This window comes from Delphinus delphis, chromosome X, assembly GCF_949987515.2.
Source record: "Delphinus delphis chromosome X, mDelDel1.2, whole genome shotgun sequence".
Classification (NCBI taxonomy): domain Eukaryota; kingdom Metazoa; phylum Chordata; class Mammalia; order Artiodactyla; family Delphinidae; genus Delphinus; species Delphinus delphis.
In genome coordinates this window covers 60,711,529-60,728,420 of record NC_082704.1, presented here as the reverse complement: position 1 = coordinate 60,728,420, position 16,892 = coordinate 60,711,529, and the positions used below count along the sequence as shown (strand labels likewise).

At 32.6% G+C, this 16,892-nt stretch overlaps 1 protein-coding gene across 2 annotated transcripts in view; it reads right to left on the bottom strand.

Annotated features, from left to right (window-relative positions):
- BRWD3 (bromodomain and WD repeat domain containing 3) overlaps window positions 1-16,892 on the bottom strand; it is a 121,434-nt gene that overhangs the window by 61,803 nt on the left and 42,739 nt on the right. For both annotated transcript variants that reach the window (XM_060002334.1, XM_060002335.1), the window contains exons 7-14: window positions 14,593-14,753; window positions 13,083-13,304; window positions 10,775-10,875; window positions 10,203-10,273; window positions 9,137-9,237; window positions 6,839-6,879; window positions 3,368-3,472; window positions 2,182-2,335 (exon numbers count right to left, since the gene is read on the bottom strand). In XM_060002334.1, coding sequence (XP_059858317.1) covers window positions 2,182-2,335; window positions 3,368-3,472; window positions 6,839-6,879; window positions 9,137-9,237; window positions 10,203-10,273; window positions 10,775-10,875; window positions 13,083-13,304; window positions 14,593-14,753 — 956 coding nt within the window. The remainder of the gene's footprint in view (window positions 1-2,181; window positions 2,336-3,367; window positions 3,473-6,838; window positions 6,880-9,136; window positions 9,238-10,202; window positions 10,274-10,774; window positions 10,876-13,082; window positions 13,305-14,592; window positions 14,754-16,892) is intronic.

The window sequence follows — 16,892 nt, the reverse complement described above, 5'->3', positions numbered from 1 at the left end:
TCAAAAGCAATAGCAAAGGCATGCTATTCCTTTGCTTTTAAACCTTTTCATGGTATCCTGTTGGTCTCAGGATAGATCCTGCAAGACCTTGTATGGCCTGGCCCCTGTCCATTTCTCCAGTCCTATGGGGTGACACTCTTTCTGCTCTCTGTGCTGTAGCCAAAAATTGGCTTTCTTTCTCCTCCTTTCTACCTCAAGACCTTTGTACATGCGTTTTCCTCTTCTTAGAGGGACCTTTCAACCTTCTCACATGTGTAATTTACCAAATATTTATTGACCACACTGAGACAGAAAATAAACAAACAAACACAATAAGAAAATATCAGGTAGTGATAAACACTATGATGAAAATAAAGCAAGACAATGACTGGGAGGCTACTCTAGATTGTTTGATCAGGGAAGGCCTTGTCAAGGAGGTGACATCTAGGTTGAGAGCTACAAATCTTAACCCAAACTTCACTTCCTCAGGAAGCTTTTTCTGAACCTGCCAGACCAGGTTTGGTCATCCTATTAGAAACTTGCTTTGCACTTTTCTTTCTTAGCATTTATTTATTAAATGCTTGTTTCTTTTTTAAAAATTTATTTATAAGCTGTAAACTCCAGGAGGATGGGGACCCTTTAATTTAACATTTACTCCTAACTCAACAGTTGGCACAGTGGATACTCAGTAAGTATTTGCTGAATGGAAGAACTTTACGTCCTAGTTAAGACCCTGACATACAAATTGTTAACACATAAAACATAAATTCTATACCAAAACTAAGCAGATTTGACTGTTACAAGGACTAAAAATAGTCTGTTCTAAAATTTCTTCATTAAAATTCACTGGAAACAGATGACCCATGAGTCAGCCCATGGGAAGTGTACCACTAAAGAGAACTCTAAATTAAGATATTTATTAAGACAGAATTTTATAAAACCAATGGCTACATCATGGCCTTTGAAGCTGTGATTTTTAGAGATAAAGACCTGCAGCCACTGGCCACATGTGGCTACTAAGCATCTGAAATGTGGCTAGTGCAAATTGAGATGTTCTATAATTGTAAAGTATACACTAGATTTCAAAGATTTAGTATGAAAAAATGTGAACAATTTCATTAATATGTCATATTAATTACATGTTCAAATGTTACTATTTTAGATATACTAGGTTAAATAAAATATATTAAAATTAATTTTACCTGTTACATTTTACTTTTTTATTGTGGCTACTAGGAAAATTAATATTATATACATGGCTCATATTATATTTTTATTGGACTGTGCTGACATAGACAAACATTTCCTAGTAAGTAATAAAGCAAACAGTATAGGTTTTTCCACACATATTAATAGAAACTTGTATCAGGGAACAGGGAGAGCCAGAATGAGATAAGTATTGATTTAACAGATAAAAGGAAGAATCTAAAACTCCCCTAACACAGTGTTAGGGTTTTACTTAGGAAGGAGGACTTGGGAGGTATATGAAAGATCAACTGCAAATCCTCCCAAAATTAAACTAATCTTTAGAAACCTCAGAGGTCTTAGAAAAGATTATCTCACATAGGCATCAAATAAGGATGATACTATGGCATACAACAAAGAAATGAGTCATGAGAATTGGTATCTAGTCCCTATCATTTACTACTGTGTAAACCATATGGCAATCACTTGGCCCTTCTGAAAGTACTTATGAATCGATAATTGAAGCAGATAGGAAATAGGCTTTTAAGTAGAGTTCAACTATGACAAATTCCTTTTTTTAAAAGAAAGAAGGAAAGACACCATTTTCTCCTACTTCTTCCTCTTACCTCTACTTCTTGCATAAACTAATCCCCAAAGGTAGAATACAGGTTACCCTTGTTAAAATAAAGTCAGCTCTACCCTTAAAACATTAACAACAAAAAATCCCAACTCACGCTAAAAACAAAATAACTTACATACCCTTGACCACATATGATAACATAATGCGTAAATAAATATCAGACTTGGAAAGGATCTTAAGAAGTTTTCATACTTGCTTTTAGCAGCTACACCATGTGCCATCCCTATTTTGTTGATATGTCAACAGAGGTACCTTGAATAATTAATTCTCCAAAGGACAGTAAGCCATAGAAAGTAAACTAGAACACTTAAATTTCCTGTCTTCTAGAATAATGCCCTTTTTGACCATTTTAATTATTCCAAAAATAGAGTACTTACGGATAAAGTATGAAGAAGTTGGCCTGTGATAGAATTCCATACTTTCAAAAGGAAATTGTTCACTGCAGTAATAACTGTGGTATCATAGCGATCCCAGGCCACCATAGTCACCTTAAGTTTAGTGACCTTGTCTTCTCCAGATGGCAAATTATTCCTAAACAAAATGATATCAGGTTCATAAATTTTGAACAAAGGTGCATCTAACAGAGCAAATTATGGCAAAAATCTCTCCAGGAGCATGCAACTTTTTAAATTAAAAACTCCTAAACTATACTTTTAACTATTAATGAAATAAAATAATAAGAGTAACACATAGGGTAATACCCATAAGCTTATTTTAGGGAGAAAAAAACCCACAAAATGACAAAAATTTTGTAGTTAGTTACATGAGAACGAGAACAAAAAAGTGAAATTAGAAAGGAATCTGCAGATACCTTGAAAAATAAAGTACAAGGTTAGATTGGCTACCAGAAAATATGAAGAAACCATATAATGGACATTTTATTCTTAAATATTCATTTTTGAAACTAAAAGGTCTTATAAAAAAGCAGTAAGAAATTCAGTAACTTTTGCTTTAATTGAATGACATTATCAGTAACTGACTATGACCACAAAGTTGGTTCTATATTGTTATTAATGGGAAGATAATTAATTTCCCGGTCATACCCTAAAGGAATTGCAGTATCCTAAAGAGGAATTATATATCTTCCAATGAACAGTGAAGATGATGAAACAGAATTCTGATTAATTGTATTTATAATGTCAAGTAGGAATGTTAGCAATATGAAACATAAAGGTATCCTCAGTAAGTCAGAGAAATATCTAAACATACGATGACATTTAATAGGGGCAATCCTCAAAGTAGAAAATAGTATAAATAGATATAAAAAATGACTCATACAAAATCAGGGCAGAGAATGATTATATGGGCATTAGTAAAGCACAGAGACCTTTGGATCACAAGAGACCAGAATTTTCAATGAGTCAGCTATGTTCCTATCATCCAATCTGTCCACCAACAGCAAAAGGCAATAGTGCTTAGAGACTATATACAGATGCAAACTTCACATCTACCAATTAACTCCAAATTAAAAAGATATTTATTTTCATAAGTAAATAGAATTCAATAATGTAAAACATACTATACCATATGAGAACCACTAAAATATCTAACGTCCAATCTTACCCAGTCATTTTAGTAGCCATATCTAGCACTATACTCTTCCACTCTTGTTGCTGATATTGCCAAATTCTTGCCGTTCCATCTCTACTTCCACTAACAAATCTTAAACTGCAAAGAAACAGTTAAAATATCCTTATTACCTCCCTCTAAAATGGAAATCACTATTTTTCTAATTATAAAAGTAATACATTCATCCTCATATACTTCTGCGGAGAATAAAAATGGTACACTTTGTAAAACAGTTTGGCAGTTCCTCAAAATGATAAACAGTACCATATGACTCAGTAATTCTACTCCCCCATAAATATACAAGAGCAATGAAAACATAAGTCCACACAAAAACTTGTACACGAATATTCATGACATTATTCATTATATGCCAAAAAGTGGTGACAACCCAAATGTCGATCAACTGATAAATGGATAAACAAATTGTCGTATATCCATACAATTGAATACTGGACAGCCACAAAAAGGACTCCAATTCTTATACATGCTCCAACATGGATGAATCTTGAAAACATTATGCTAAGTGGAAAAAGTCACAAAAGACCAAATATTGTATGAGTCCATTAATATGAAACATCCAGAATAGGCAAATCTATAAAAACAAAAAAGTGGATTAATGGTTGTTCAGAGCTGAGGGTGGAGGTGTAAAAAGATTGGGGATTGAAAGCTAAAGGGTATAATATGGGAATTCTTTTTAGGGTGATGACAATGTTCTAGGGATATGGATTAAGAGATACAAACTACTATGTATAAAACAGATAAGCAACAAGGATATAGTGTACAGCATGAAGAAATATAGCCATTATTTTGTAATAACCTTAAATGGAGTACAATCTATAAAAATATTGAATCACTATGTTGTACACCTGAAACTAATACAGTATTATAAATTAAATATACTTCAATTAAAAAATAATAAAATAAAATTGATCGTAGTGAAGGTTGCACAACCCTGTGAATATACTAAAAACATTGAATTTTATGTGGAATATATCTCAATAAAACTGTTATAAAAATACATTCATTAACCTATAAATCTATCACTGTTCATAATTTAGTTTCCATTCTTTCAGACTTTATTAAAGACATATATATATACTTAGATATTCCCCCTATGGAAAATAGAATTACACTACATATAATGTTTTATAATGTTTTTCTTTAAGTGTACAGTTTGACCCCTGAACAATGTAGGGATTAGAGGCACCGACCCCCACACTGCCACACAATCAAAACTTTGCGTGTATATTTTGACTCCCCCAAAGTTAAATACTATTAGCCTACTGTTGACCGGAATTACCAATAACATAAACACTTGACTAACACTTATTTTGTGTGTTATATGTGTATCTACATATATTTTATACAATCATGACATACCTTTCTCTTAATTTTTTTGATATTTCTAGGCTACATGGTTTGTCTGAGTTTTTTCAAATTGTCACAAATCTCCAATACTTTCTCTAATGTATTTATTGAAAAACAATCTGCATAAGTGGACCTGCACAGTTCAAACCTATGCTTTTCAAGGGTCAACTGTATTTTGTAGATATATTTCTATGTTTACAAATATAAAAACTACCATCACTTTCAATAAATGTTCAACAATACGGATGTATCAAAATTTATTTAATCAACCTCCTAATGATGAATATTTTTACTGTTTCTAGTCTTTGCCATTATAAATAATGTTGTGATGAATATCTCTATACACATCTTTGTAAAACCTTATATATATATCTTTGCTGAGTCAAAGGGTAGGCACATTTTTTTTTTAAAGAAAGAAAAGCTTTATTCTGTCTCAACTTCAGGTTTGGCCACAGAGGCACACACTGGGAGCTGTCAAATCAATGACATTTTCCTAGTATAACAGTATAAAGGACTCTTTCATGAAGAATTTATACTCTCTTCCTGAATCTTTTCTCCCTTATATTCCCCCTTCAGGGTAGGCACATTTTGAAAGCTTTTGACATACTGCCAAATTATTTCCCTGAAAAGTTTTTTTAAAAACAATTTACAGTATCATCAAGGCTGTGGGGGAGTGTCTATTTTCCCTAAACCCTTGTCAATATCGGGTGTTATCATTCTTCAATATCTTGTCATTCTGAAAGAAAAAAATTGTTACTGTTATTCTAAATTGTATTTCTCTGATTATTAGTAAAATTGGACATCTTTTGATGTATTTACTGGCCACATAACTAATTAAGATAAAATAATGCTTCTCATTTAAGGAAAAAGGCAAAGAATTAAAAAATTCATATACTCCTAGAATGAAAGAATAGTAGCTGTACAAACCTTCCAGCGTATAGCTCAGTAGGGTGTAATAAACCAACTTAAAAATTATTTTAAGGATTTTTCATTCCTAATAAAAACATCACTCTTTGTGGACCATCATTATTTACTCTCGCATTTAACAAAGATGAACACATTCATCATAGTAATCACCCAGTGTTTGAAAAATATTTAATAATAAAACATGGTCACCCATATAAAGTCTTTATAGACAGATAAGGATACAAATTTATGCTAAGTGGTTGAATTTTTAAATCTATTCTAGGTCAATTTCTAGGCCAGGGCAGAAGATTATCACCTTCTGGGGACCAGACATTTGAGAGGGTACATGAATACCTGTATATAACTTCTGAGTTTACAGACATAGGAAATTGTGTATCATATGAGTAGTAAAGACAGTAAGCGATACAGATGCTCAAAGGAAGAAAAGACAGCTAAAATCTCAAGCAGTCATGAAAGGCTTCAGGTAGGGTATGAACCTTAAAAGGAAGATAGAACTTAGAGAAGAAAAAGAGACAGGAGGGAGAAGGAAAATAAAAAGGAAGGAGAGCAGAAGGGAGAGGGAGGACATAGGTGGGATAGAAAAGGAGTGAAAGGAAGTAGGGTATGATTATTTCTGGTGTGAGGTAAAGTATAAGTGAAAGAATGGATAACAGAATGTATATGGGATGTAATAATAATGATGACTAAATCAATTGGGCTGGATCTAAGTATTTAAATGGGTAATAGTAGATAAGAAAAGAATGTAGGTCTAAGTCAAGTTGAAGAGAATTCTGAATGCCAGGCTAAAACATTTGAGTTCTATAAACAAAGAGAAAACACTAAAGATTTCTGAACAGGGCAATGTTCATCTGACAGAGATGGACAAGATACATTTAGAAGGGAAAAGAAAACTGAAGGTAATGGGTCAAATAATGGAATTCTTGACTAAGATGGGTGATAACAGAAATGGAAAAAGGAAAATCACTAATAAAGGAAGAACTGATAGACTATGGCTACTACTTAGATGGGAGCTTAGAAGAGCTGGGGTAAGCATGTCATCAAAGACAGACAAGGGCTTTCAGCCTAAGTGACTGGACAGAAAAAAAAATGTAGTAGAAGTAGTGTTTTCTGAAGAAATACAGGTAAAATATGTGAAACATCTGTTTATATAGATATGTACTACATAGTTACCTGTCTCCATTGTTACAGAACTGAACAGCAACAACCTTGTCCTAAAACATAAAACAACAGATTTTTGGTTAGAAATAATTTATTTTTAAAATGAATAAAGTACTCTTTCCGTCATATTCACATATGAATGTATCATGGAGTAGATTTTTTAATGCTATAATTTTCTTTAAAAAAACCCTCTAATTTTCTTTAAAAAATTAATGAAGGCTGAAACAATACGTTAACTAAGGAGGAATACTTATCAGCAGTAATTTGAGACAAACCAGACATAAGCAAACCTGTTTCTAAACCATAATCTCAAGAGACAGATAGTTCTGAATAGATGATAGTTTATTATATTCCCCATAATAAGACAGCACACTAATCTAAAACGCCAACTTAAAAAAAATTCATTTAATAGTAGTTGAATTAAATTCCTCACTTAACGTTTTTTTTTAATTTTAGAAAACAAATCAATAATGTCCTGTTTCTTACATGGTTTATTTAATTATTTTACAATGAATTCATTTGACCGTCTTTAGGTTCTATAATTTAGATACTGTTGTTTGAACCTTCCTTTACAATGACTAAACTATACTTTTACAAATATGATGTGCATTGTAGTGATTATATTATAGTAATATACCTTCAAATGTTGTAAACATTTTGACAAACCACAATTATTGAACTACATTTGAACTTAATTTTTTAATTTTTTTTTATTTGAACTTAATTTTTAATAAAAAGCTCAGATATTAAATGTCTTCGTATTTATTTTTTCATTTTAAAAACGTATTAAACCGTCTTCATACGTTCAGACGTATCTGTGATTCACACTGTTCCATGATTTCACTGAGTATTTATCTGACAGATTCGGGATTCTCACTGCCAGTTGCAATAACTGATTTTAGATGTTCTGGAAGGACATCTTACTTTCAATGACTAACAGCCGCCACTGATTTCAACAGGGAATGTTTAAGTTTTCTGATTTTTTCTTAGCTGGGCCCTTGCCAAAAAAACCCTACCAATCAGTTTTTCTTCATCTTTCCCCCCCTCAATTATTTCCCATTCATTTATTACCTCCTCCTCTCTCAGCTCTCAATAAATTTGACTGCACTGTATACACACCTTGCTTGGGTGGTAACTGTAAAGATGCCTCCTTTGTGTGCTCTAGCACAAGTGGATTTTTCCCACTGGATAGTCTCAGATTGAGATCTTTATATATTTCCTAAGTTTTTCTCTTTCACAATTTACATAATATTCCAGGATTTTAGTATCTAGGAATAAGTAACAGCAAGGTGAGAGCTCAGCTAGGTTCAGTAACTTTTCATAAGGAGAATATCCAATTATGTTTATATGGTAAGACAAAAGCAGGAGGCTGTTTCCAAAAGCTCAAGGAAAAGGTTTCTAACAGGGGTCTCTTTTACTACAAATTTCAGGAACATGATTGATTCTGGAACTCACAAAATATCTTTTTTTAAAAGTCATCTTTCAGGGAAATTATGTGTGTTTTATTGATATGTACTAATACTATTCCAAATAAAGGGTCAATAGTAGTAGGAACAGTAACAGTAAGACTTGTAAAGCTGAGTACTTTCAAATGCTGACTATGCAGCTTTGACAATGAGGAACATGAGATATACAGTGAGCTGAAACAGAAATACTCCCATATTCAACAGTAAATAATTACCTGGAGAAGGTAAGGAAATAAACAGAAGGAAGAAGTGAAAGGTACACAGGGATATGAATAAACAGTAGTGGCTCCAAGATTCCTGAAAATGTCACAGGAGAGTGGAAAGAGCTTGGGAGGAAAAATGCCAGGCACCAATGGCTGTCACCCCAGCATAAAATTGTCCCCTGTATGGAAGGATGTTTTTGATAACTAAATGGGATTAGATTTCAGGAGTCTGATGGCATTCTCAAAATAATCAAACTAAGATCAATGACCTAAATTCAGTAAAAAGAATTTTTTCCTAAGACATACTGTAATGTGTCTTTTAATAAGTGTATAGGCTTCGAAGTAACACTTATATAATTAATAAAATAAAGCAAGCTAGAAGAGGATTTTTGTAAATTATTACTGTAATATATATTTTTCCCTTCCCATACAGTCAGATAGAAATTGTCTTAAATACTACAACCATACTAAATCCAGAATTTCACACTGATCTTCATTACTAAAGAGACATCTTACCATATAGGTTTCAGTACCAATCTATATTAAATTAGGGTAGAGATTGGAAAAAAAGAAATAAAACCAATTTTCCAGGGGTGTTTAAAAAGAAAGCAACATATTTATGTTTCTCATTTTGTTCTTACCGTATGTGACTCTAATTCAGCAATTTTCTCAGGGATCTCAGAACCCAAATAATATATTCTAATCACATGGTCGGTGCTACCTGTTGTAATGAACATACCACCTAGAGGATTAAAAAACAAACAAACATTGTACCAAAGAATTTTAAAAACCCTCTGATGGCTTCCTTAGTTATACATTACCTTGCTAATTAAAAAGCCTTCAAGAAACATAAGGTTATTTTCTAACCATTAAAGACATATTAACATTTCTGAGGAAAAATAAGTAAAATTCAAGAAAAACAAGAGGAATATTTAAAGAACAACTATACCATTCACCCAACAAAAATCCACCAACTATACACTAAATACAGGCCTTTGGATCATAAACATTAAAAGCGTTGAGGAATTCGTTTCTTCATATTTTATGTAAAAACATAATGTTCCAAAATTATTTATAAAATAACCTATATCTACAATTCTCTGTATAGTGGCTACAGTAGTTGAGTGTGAAAACTCAGCAGCTTTTGGGATGATGAAAAAAATTCTAGAGATGGATGGTGGTAATGTATGTAGAACAATGTGAATATACTTAATGCCACAGAACTGTACACTTAAAAAAAGTTCTTAAAATGGTAAATTTCGTGTTATATTTTACCACAACAAAAAAGAAAAGGTTAACCAGCACATAATCCTTAGCAGTAGAAAAGCACTGTTTACATACTGTGAACATGTCTTCTACATGGAGCCACTGTACATGTTTTCTGAAAAGTCAGGGCAGGATTTTAGTGTTGAATTGTGTATGAGTATTGGGGGAAGGCTGTACTTTTTACCAACTAAATTCTGTATTATATAAAAACATATTAATTGTAAATAAGAAAACAACTCAAAATCTATTACATGTTAATTAGAGTCTACAAAGGTCTGTCTATTATAACATATGGTTCGCATTTTTAGCATGTTTCCATTAATTCTCAAACATATGCATTTTTTCTCCACAAAATTAAAAAATATTTTACAGTTGAAAAATCTTTTATAACTGGATTATTCAATATTTTAGATACTCAAAACATTCAATTTTTACACATACCAGAGCTGAAAGATGAACAAGATATCTGAACTCCAGGTCTAGATCTCTCAGTAAATTTCACTGGGCGATCTCTAAGAGAAAAGTAAAATGTTTTTATTTTTCATCATGTTCATTTAATGTGCAAGAATTTTAGCACACTGCTAGATATTGACAGATTTATCATCAATATTATAGAAACCACAAACTGAAGTAGTAAGTACTATTCCCATTATTGAAGTTAAAAATACATTTAAACTTACAAATATACTTTATGCTATCAGTATAATTATGTTAGCTTTACAAAGAAATTACCATGTTACTTACTACCATCATGAAGAAAGGTTCAAAGTGTTCTTACCAGAGTAAGAAATGAAACAAATACTCCTTATCAAAATTTTGTGTATAAATTAAATAGTCTCTTCAACATTGGTTTCATAAAAAAATTATTCTAAAATCTCTAACATCTAATTGAAGTAGGTATGGATATGTACATACACACTCATACATATATAAATTTATATACTTACATACATGGACTATCAAGAATCTCTCAAAGTGATAAAGAAAAATTTCTAACCCAATTTTAAACTTACTTAAACTTCATTGTTTTTACATGCCATTGCCAGAAACAGATAGTTCCGTCAGCACCAGTAGAAGTGAGGTATCTGGTTGTGCCTTTAGTTGATGGACAAAACTGGAAAAAAAAATTAATTAAAATAGAAACCTTTCATGTTCAAGCTTAATTTCAGTTTCAAGAAATTAGTTATTTAAATTTCCTAGATTAATGAATACCTTATAAAATTTGAAAATATCAAAAAACTAGAAAAGTCATTCATTGAATTTAGGATAAAATATTTTAGCCCTAAAGATAATTGTTTTAAAATTATTCAACATCACACTTTAATATTATTATTTTACTACTTTTAATGGAGAAAAACAAAGTCATTACTAGTTAAACCATTACAAATCTGCTGAATACACGCTTATATAGCAACCATATAAATTTTTTATAGTTCACATGAAAAAGGCATGCATCAGAAGTAAGTCTAAAACAGTGATAAGGAAGTTAATGTCTAAGTATTGGGTTTTAACATTTTACTTTAATTTCAATGAAGTATGATAGAAATTTCGCCATTCTTAAATTTAAATCATCTTCATGTGTTTTAATGGATAACATAAAATAGGTCAAATGTCTGTATGTATCATTGTGGAAAAAAGAGATTAAAAAATATACTTGAGTTGCCAATTTAAAGTATGACTACTATCTGATGGTCTTTATCATGTAGGATTCTCAGGCTCTAACTCTCAGTATTTTACAGGTCCTCAGAAGAGAATCAGAGAAGGGAAAAGCCACTAGGCTCCTGATACCTGGGACACAGGAAAAGGTTGAAAATCAAACCAGGGTCTCTAGCATGCTCATGAGCTTTAAAAATCCCAAATAGGGAATTCCCTGGCAGTCCAATGGTTAGGAATCGGAGCTTTCACTGCCATGGCCCAGGTTCAATTCTTGGTCGGGGAACTAAGATCCTGCAAGCCGCTCAGCATGGCCAAATAAATAAATAAAAATTAAATTAAAAATTTTAAAAATAGGGTTTCCCTGGTGGCACAGTGGTTGAGAGTCCGCCTGCTGATGCAGGGGACATGGGTTCATGCCCGGTCTGGGAAGATCCCACATGTCACGGAGCGGCTGGGCCCGTGAGCCATGGCCGCTGAGCCTGTGTGTCCAGAGCCTGTGCTCTGCAACGGGAGAGGCCACAACAGTGAGAGGCCCACGTACCGCAAAAAAAAAAAAAAATTCATTTGTAGAACAAAAAAACAACAACAAAGAGGTCCATGGATCTCTAGGGCACTTACACACATAAATCAAATGAGACAGAAACTAGCAAATGAAACTATGAAGGAGCCAAACAGTTCCATAAACATTTCCAGTATAAACAAACATTCATATTTTTTATGTTGTATGAGACTATCTCCAAATTCCAGAAACAGTCTGTCAGACAGGATGGTGGGAACACAAGTAACTAGTAATATTCCAAAACAAAATCCAAAAAATAATTTCAACTAATCAAAAATTTGACATAAAAATGTTCAAATCCAATATATGTTGAATCTAATTCTTGCTAGGGCCTCATAAACAGGTTATATATTATTTAAATAACACACAAAAAACTGATTGGCATATTTATTAGTGATTAAAGAACAAAGAAAAGTGAATGGGAGTAATTATCTCATCCACAAAAGTAACCTGCTTGACCAAAATAAAAGACAGTGTCAGAAGGATTCCTCTGTTTTGCTGTCAACACAAAGAAGAGAACAAAGTTCTTTGGGGAGTATCCAGGACTTTCACTACCAACATCTGGTAAAAACACTATATGGACAAATATTTAAAAACTCAATGTACTGTATGTCAAACATCTAGTTGAAATAAGAAATGACTGAAACTAAGAATAAAAATTTCCCTAATATTAAACTACGCATACACACACACACACACACACACACACACACACACACACACACAAAATCTGACCTGATAAACATTTTGCATTAAATATTAACACAAAGTATGCCAATATTCAAATTAGAAGCTACTTATATCCTGCCTAAAAGGTACTGGTGTTGTTCCTTAAGGCAATTCCGTCTTTTCCCTTCTTCACAAATACAAATGAGATAAAGAAGATGTCTTACACTACATTTGAAAAAACTTTTCAATGACCTTTTTACTTATTTCTAAAGGGAACAGATTTATATGAAAAGGGAACTTTAAAAAATACCTGTCTGCAAGGTAAGGATCAATATTTTTCTGTTGCCATTCTTTGTATAATCCACACGATGTAACAAAAAACAAGAGAATTCTCATTCTTATTACATCTACTAGAGGTATCTTTTTATTTTTCTTACCTGTATGGAAGTAATAGAAGCTGAATGTCCCTGAAGGACTGCAACTGGTGCACAAGTTCGAAGACACCACACTCTTACAACTTTATCACAGCTGCCTGCGGCAATGAGAGTGTTTTCATAGTTAACAGCCATGTCAGAAATTTCAGCAGAGTGCCCTCGAAGTGTAGCAAGAAGGCGCCCATCATCTGTTGCCCAAATTTTCACCAAACAGTCATCTGAACCCTACAGCAACACAAAAGGACAGAAGATTTACAATAAAGCAGAAATTCGCCCCCTCCCCCCACAGAAAAAGCAAAAACAAAGGAGAATTTTATTAAGTTACTTCTAAGCCTTTACTTTTTAGTCTCTTTTCTTCATGTAACATGGAGCGAGTAGAAAATATAAAATATGTCCAAATGACAGCACTGACAAAGCACTGTCCAAACTGATAATGGCATATGTGAATAACTCCTCAAAACTACTACCAATCCTGACAACTCAAAATATTTTTTACTTTTAAGTGATTTGGCATTAACTATCTCTGTCATTATTTCTTTCCTTACACCTGACAGCCTTTTTTCTTAATTGCTTGAATATTTTTTTCTCTATAAATACTTAAAACTTTAACCTAAAATCTACATGCAAACATGAGACTTTGTTAATAATCTCTGGGGAATATTATGTGGAACTTCCTACTGAGAATTTCAAAAGAGCTTTAAATAGTAAAAAGCAATTCTACTGTGGTAGATAAGCTATTTAATAATTATCTGTTTATAAAAAGATGAAAATCATCATCATCATCAACACCCATATACTTAGGTGATGCATTTTGGAGTCATGAAAACATCAATGGAAGAGTCTGTAATGAACTCCAAGAAGCCGAACTTCTCAAAATACAAACCACTTCCTTTGTTGTAGCCTAGGAATTTAAAAAGAAAATTATGCCAGTACCTACACTTCTACATTAACTTAGTACTGAAACAATGAGACTAAGCCTTTACTTGGAAATATTAGTGTGCTACAATTTTGTACTCTAAAGCACACAATATGATCTGGTTATTAACAATCCAATTTTAAAAATAATTACTATTGAATTCAAAGAGAGATATATACAATAACTGTAATCTTCATTACTAAACATGTAGTTCAACTATTCAACTATAAGGATGATGTAATCATTAATTAAGCAGAACTGGCACCAATAGAAAATGCATTTTAATAAATATTTGCTAAAAGGGAATGAAACCAATTGAGTAGATAAACTTGTTTCACATAAATTAACCACCTCTAGAATATAAGGCCTCCTGAAGATTTATTTTTTTAAAATTAGATTTCCCAAATATAGGTCATTATAGTTCATCCATTTACTTATATAGAAAGAGAAAAGATTTTCAATTTCCACTCATCTTTTCTTGCATGCATGTGTCTAAAAAGGAAGAACTGCTTACAAAGCATAATTCAATGCCATGAAGCCTAGCTTCCATTGTTGTAAATCTCTAATATGCTATAGTATCATTAATTTTAAACTCACTGTAAAAATTCTTCTCCCGCTTCGGTCAAATGCTACACAGTAGACAGATGACAAGTGCCCCAGAATTCTCTTATGCATCTTAATGTGCTGGTAAGCAGATGAAGGGAAAATATGGCTGAAGCGACTACATCCGGTTAATTGCCTGGCAGAGGTGATATTCACTGAAAAACAGAAAACAGGGGATTCACTTCTTAAAACCTAAAAGTGAAAACTACATTTAACATGAAGTTAAATCATCAGTATTATGATGAAACAAAACAGGGTACACACACCATGGCAATTCTACGCTGTGAGAAGTCTAAATTCCATCACACATTTCATGATTTTATGAACTCAAGTTCACTACCACAAAGCACTAAGAGTACTCTTCTTTCAAATCCCAGAAGTCTGATTTTCTGTTTACCTTACTATGGTTTCCCAAGTACAATCCCATTTTGCCTTTCTTGGTATACTTCAGTCAAAGACACTGTAACTTTAAATATATATAGGTAAATCTTACCATAACATGAAAGAATTTTAGAATAAAAACGGTATTTGGTTAAGTATAATACATCTTAAAATGTATATAGGAAATTTTATGAACTCCTGTCCTACCTTCTCACACCCATCCACCCTGTAAACAGCTGCGCCTAAAAATTCAAGAGTAATACAAGAGATTTATACAGTAAAAAGAGGAAGGAAACTATAACACCACATAGATTTTCAGTAACAAACAATCCTTTCTAGACTTGTCTATAGGTTCTCCCCCTTTTTGGTTTCAGAAACTATAGACTCTCCCTCTAATCAATGAACTTTTGAGAATTCATCTCTTATAAGGTCATCTTAGATCCTGTCTCCTTTTTTGTTTGTTTTGTGTTCTAATTTTCTTAAAAAGCAGCCAGAATAAAGCATAAATCTGCAAAATTCTCCTCCAAATACCACCTGGATTCTACTCATTTCCCTAAAACGAAGATCTTGTTCCCTATAAGGATATACAAGCACCTACTTGCTCTGTGACATTCCACCAGTCTTCCCTTATACACTGAAAGTATTCAGCATCCAACATATTATATTTTAATCAAAACATAGAAGCCTTAAAAGTTAGAGTGACCTTGAGGCAAGGCAAAATTTTACCATACTTCATAATAATATAGTATAAATAATAATAGCTTTATGTTGAAACAAGGCAAAATTAAGGCAAGAATTGAGTTGTAGCTAGATTAGTACGATTAGAAGCATGCCACAATCAAAAATAAGAAACCTTTCAACATCTCAATCTTAAGAGCAATGAAGTCTTTTTCAGGCAACGGTCAATCCACTGGCCATCTCAAACTGACAAAATGACAAAAATTGAATGATGAATAGAAAAATCCAACTTTGAATGCAAATCATAAGAACACATTAGAAATCTTAATATTTATGTCGAGATGCTGAATAAATAATGGTGGAAAATCCATAAGTATCAGTACTAGGTAAGAGGTTTCCTTTTTGGCAGTCGCTTCCCATGTCAACCTCTAGAAATGGCCACAACTCTAAGATGGGAAGAGCAGGCACCGTAACTTTTGGACTTTAGCAATCTTCCCTCTCCAGTCAAACATTTCTTACTGCTCTGAGTTCCTTGAAACAATCAACCATTACTTCTGCTTTGCTTTTTTTACATTCATATTCTGTAAATATATAGAGAAAAAGGTGTGTTACTTTTAAGGAAGGATTTCTCAACCTTGGAACTATTGGCCTTTGGAAATTTGGGACTGAGGATTCTTTGTTGTGGGGGTCTGTCTGTCTATTGTAGAATGTTTAGCAGCATACCTGGCCTCTACCCACCAGATGCTATTAACACCCCACCAACAACAACTTGTGACAAGCAAAAATATCCCCAGACATTGCCAAACATCTCCTGGGGAAAAACTGCCCCTGGTTGAAAACCAGTTTGAAGTTTAAAAACAAAAAACACCATCAATATGAAGAAAAATATCAGAAAAGCAGAGATAGAGAAAGAATCAGAATTACAGAATATATGATGGACTATTCTGTAAAAATTAATAATTAAAATATGAAAACTCCATCAATGTGGGACAATTTAGGAGCTACAAAGCAAAAAATATAAAATATGAACTTATAAGTAGATTATGATTTAAATTATACAAAAAACACATACATATATGTATAAAGACTAGAAAGAAAAATGAAACCAACTGCTTTGTGATAAAAGTATAGATTTTTTTAAGTTTCACTTAACACTCTTCTAATAATACATTTTTATCTTAAACACAAGTTTTCTATTAGGTTCTCTAGTCCACTAACAGCTATTCAAAAACTTC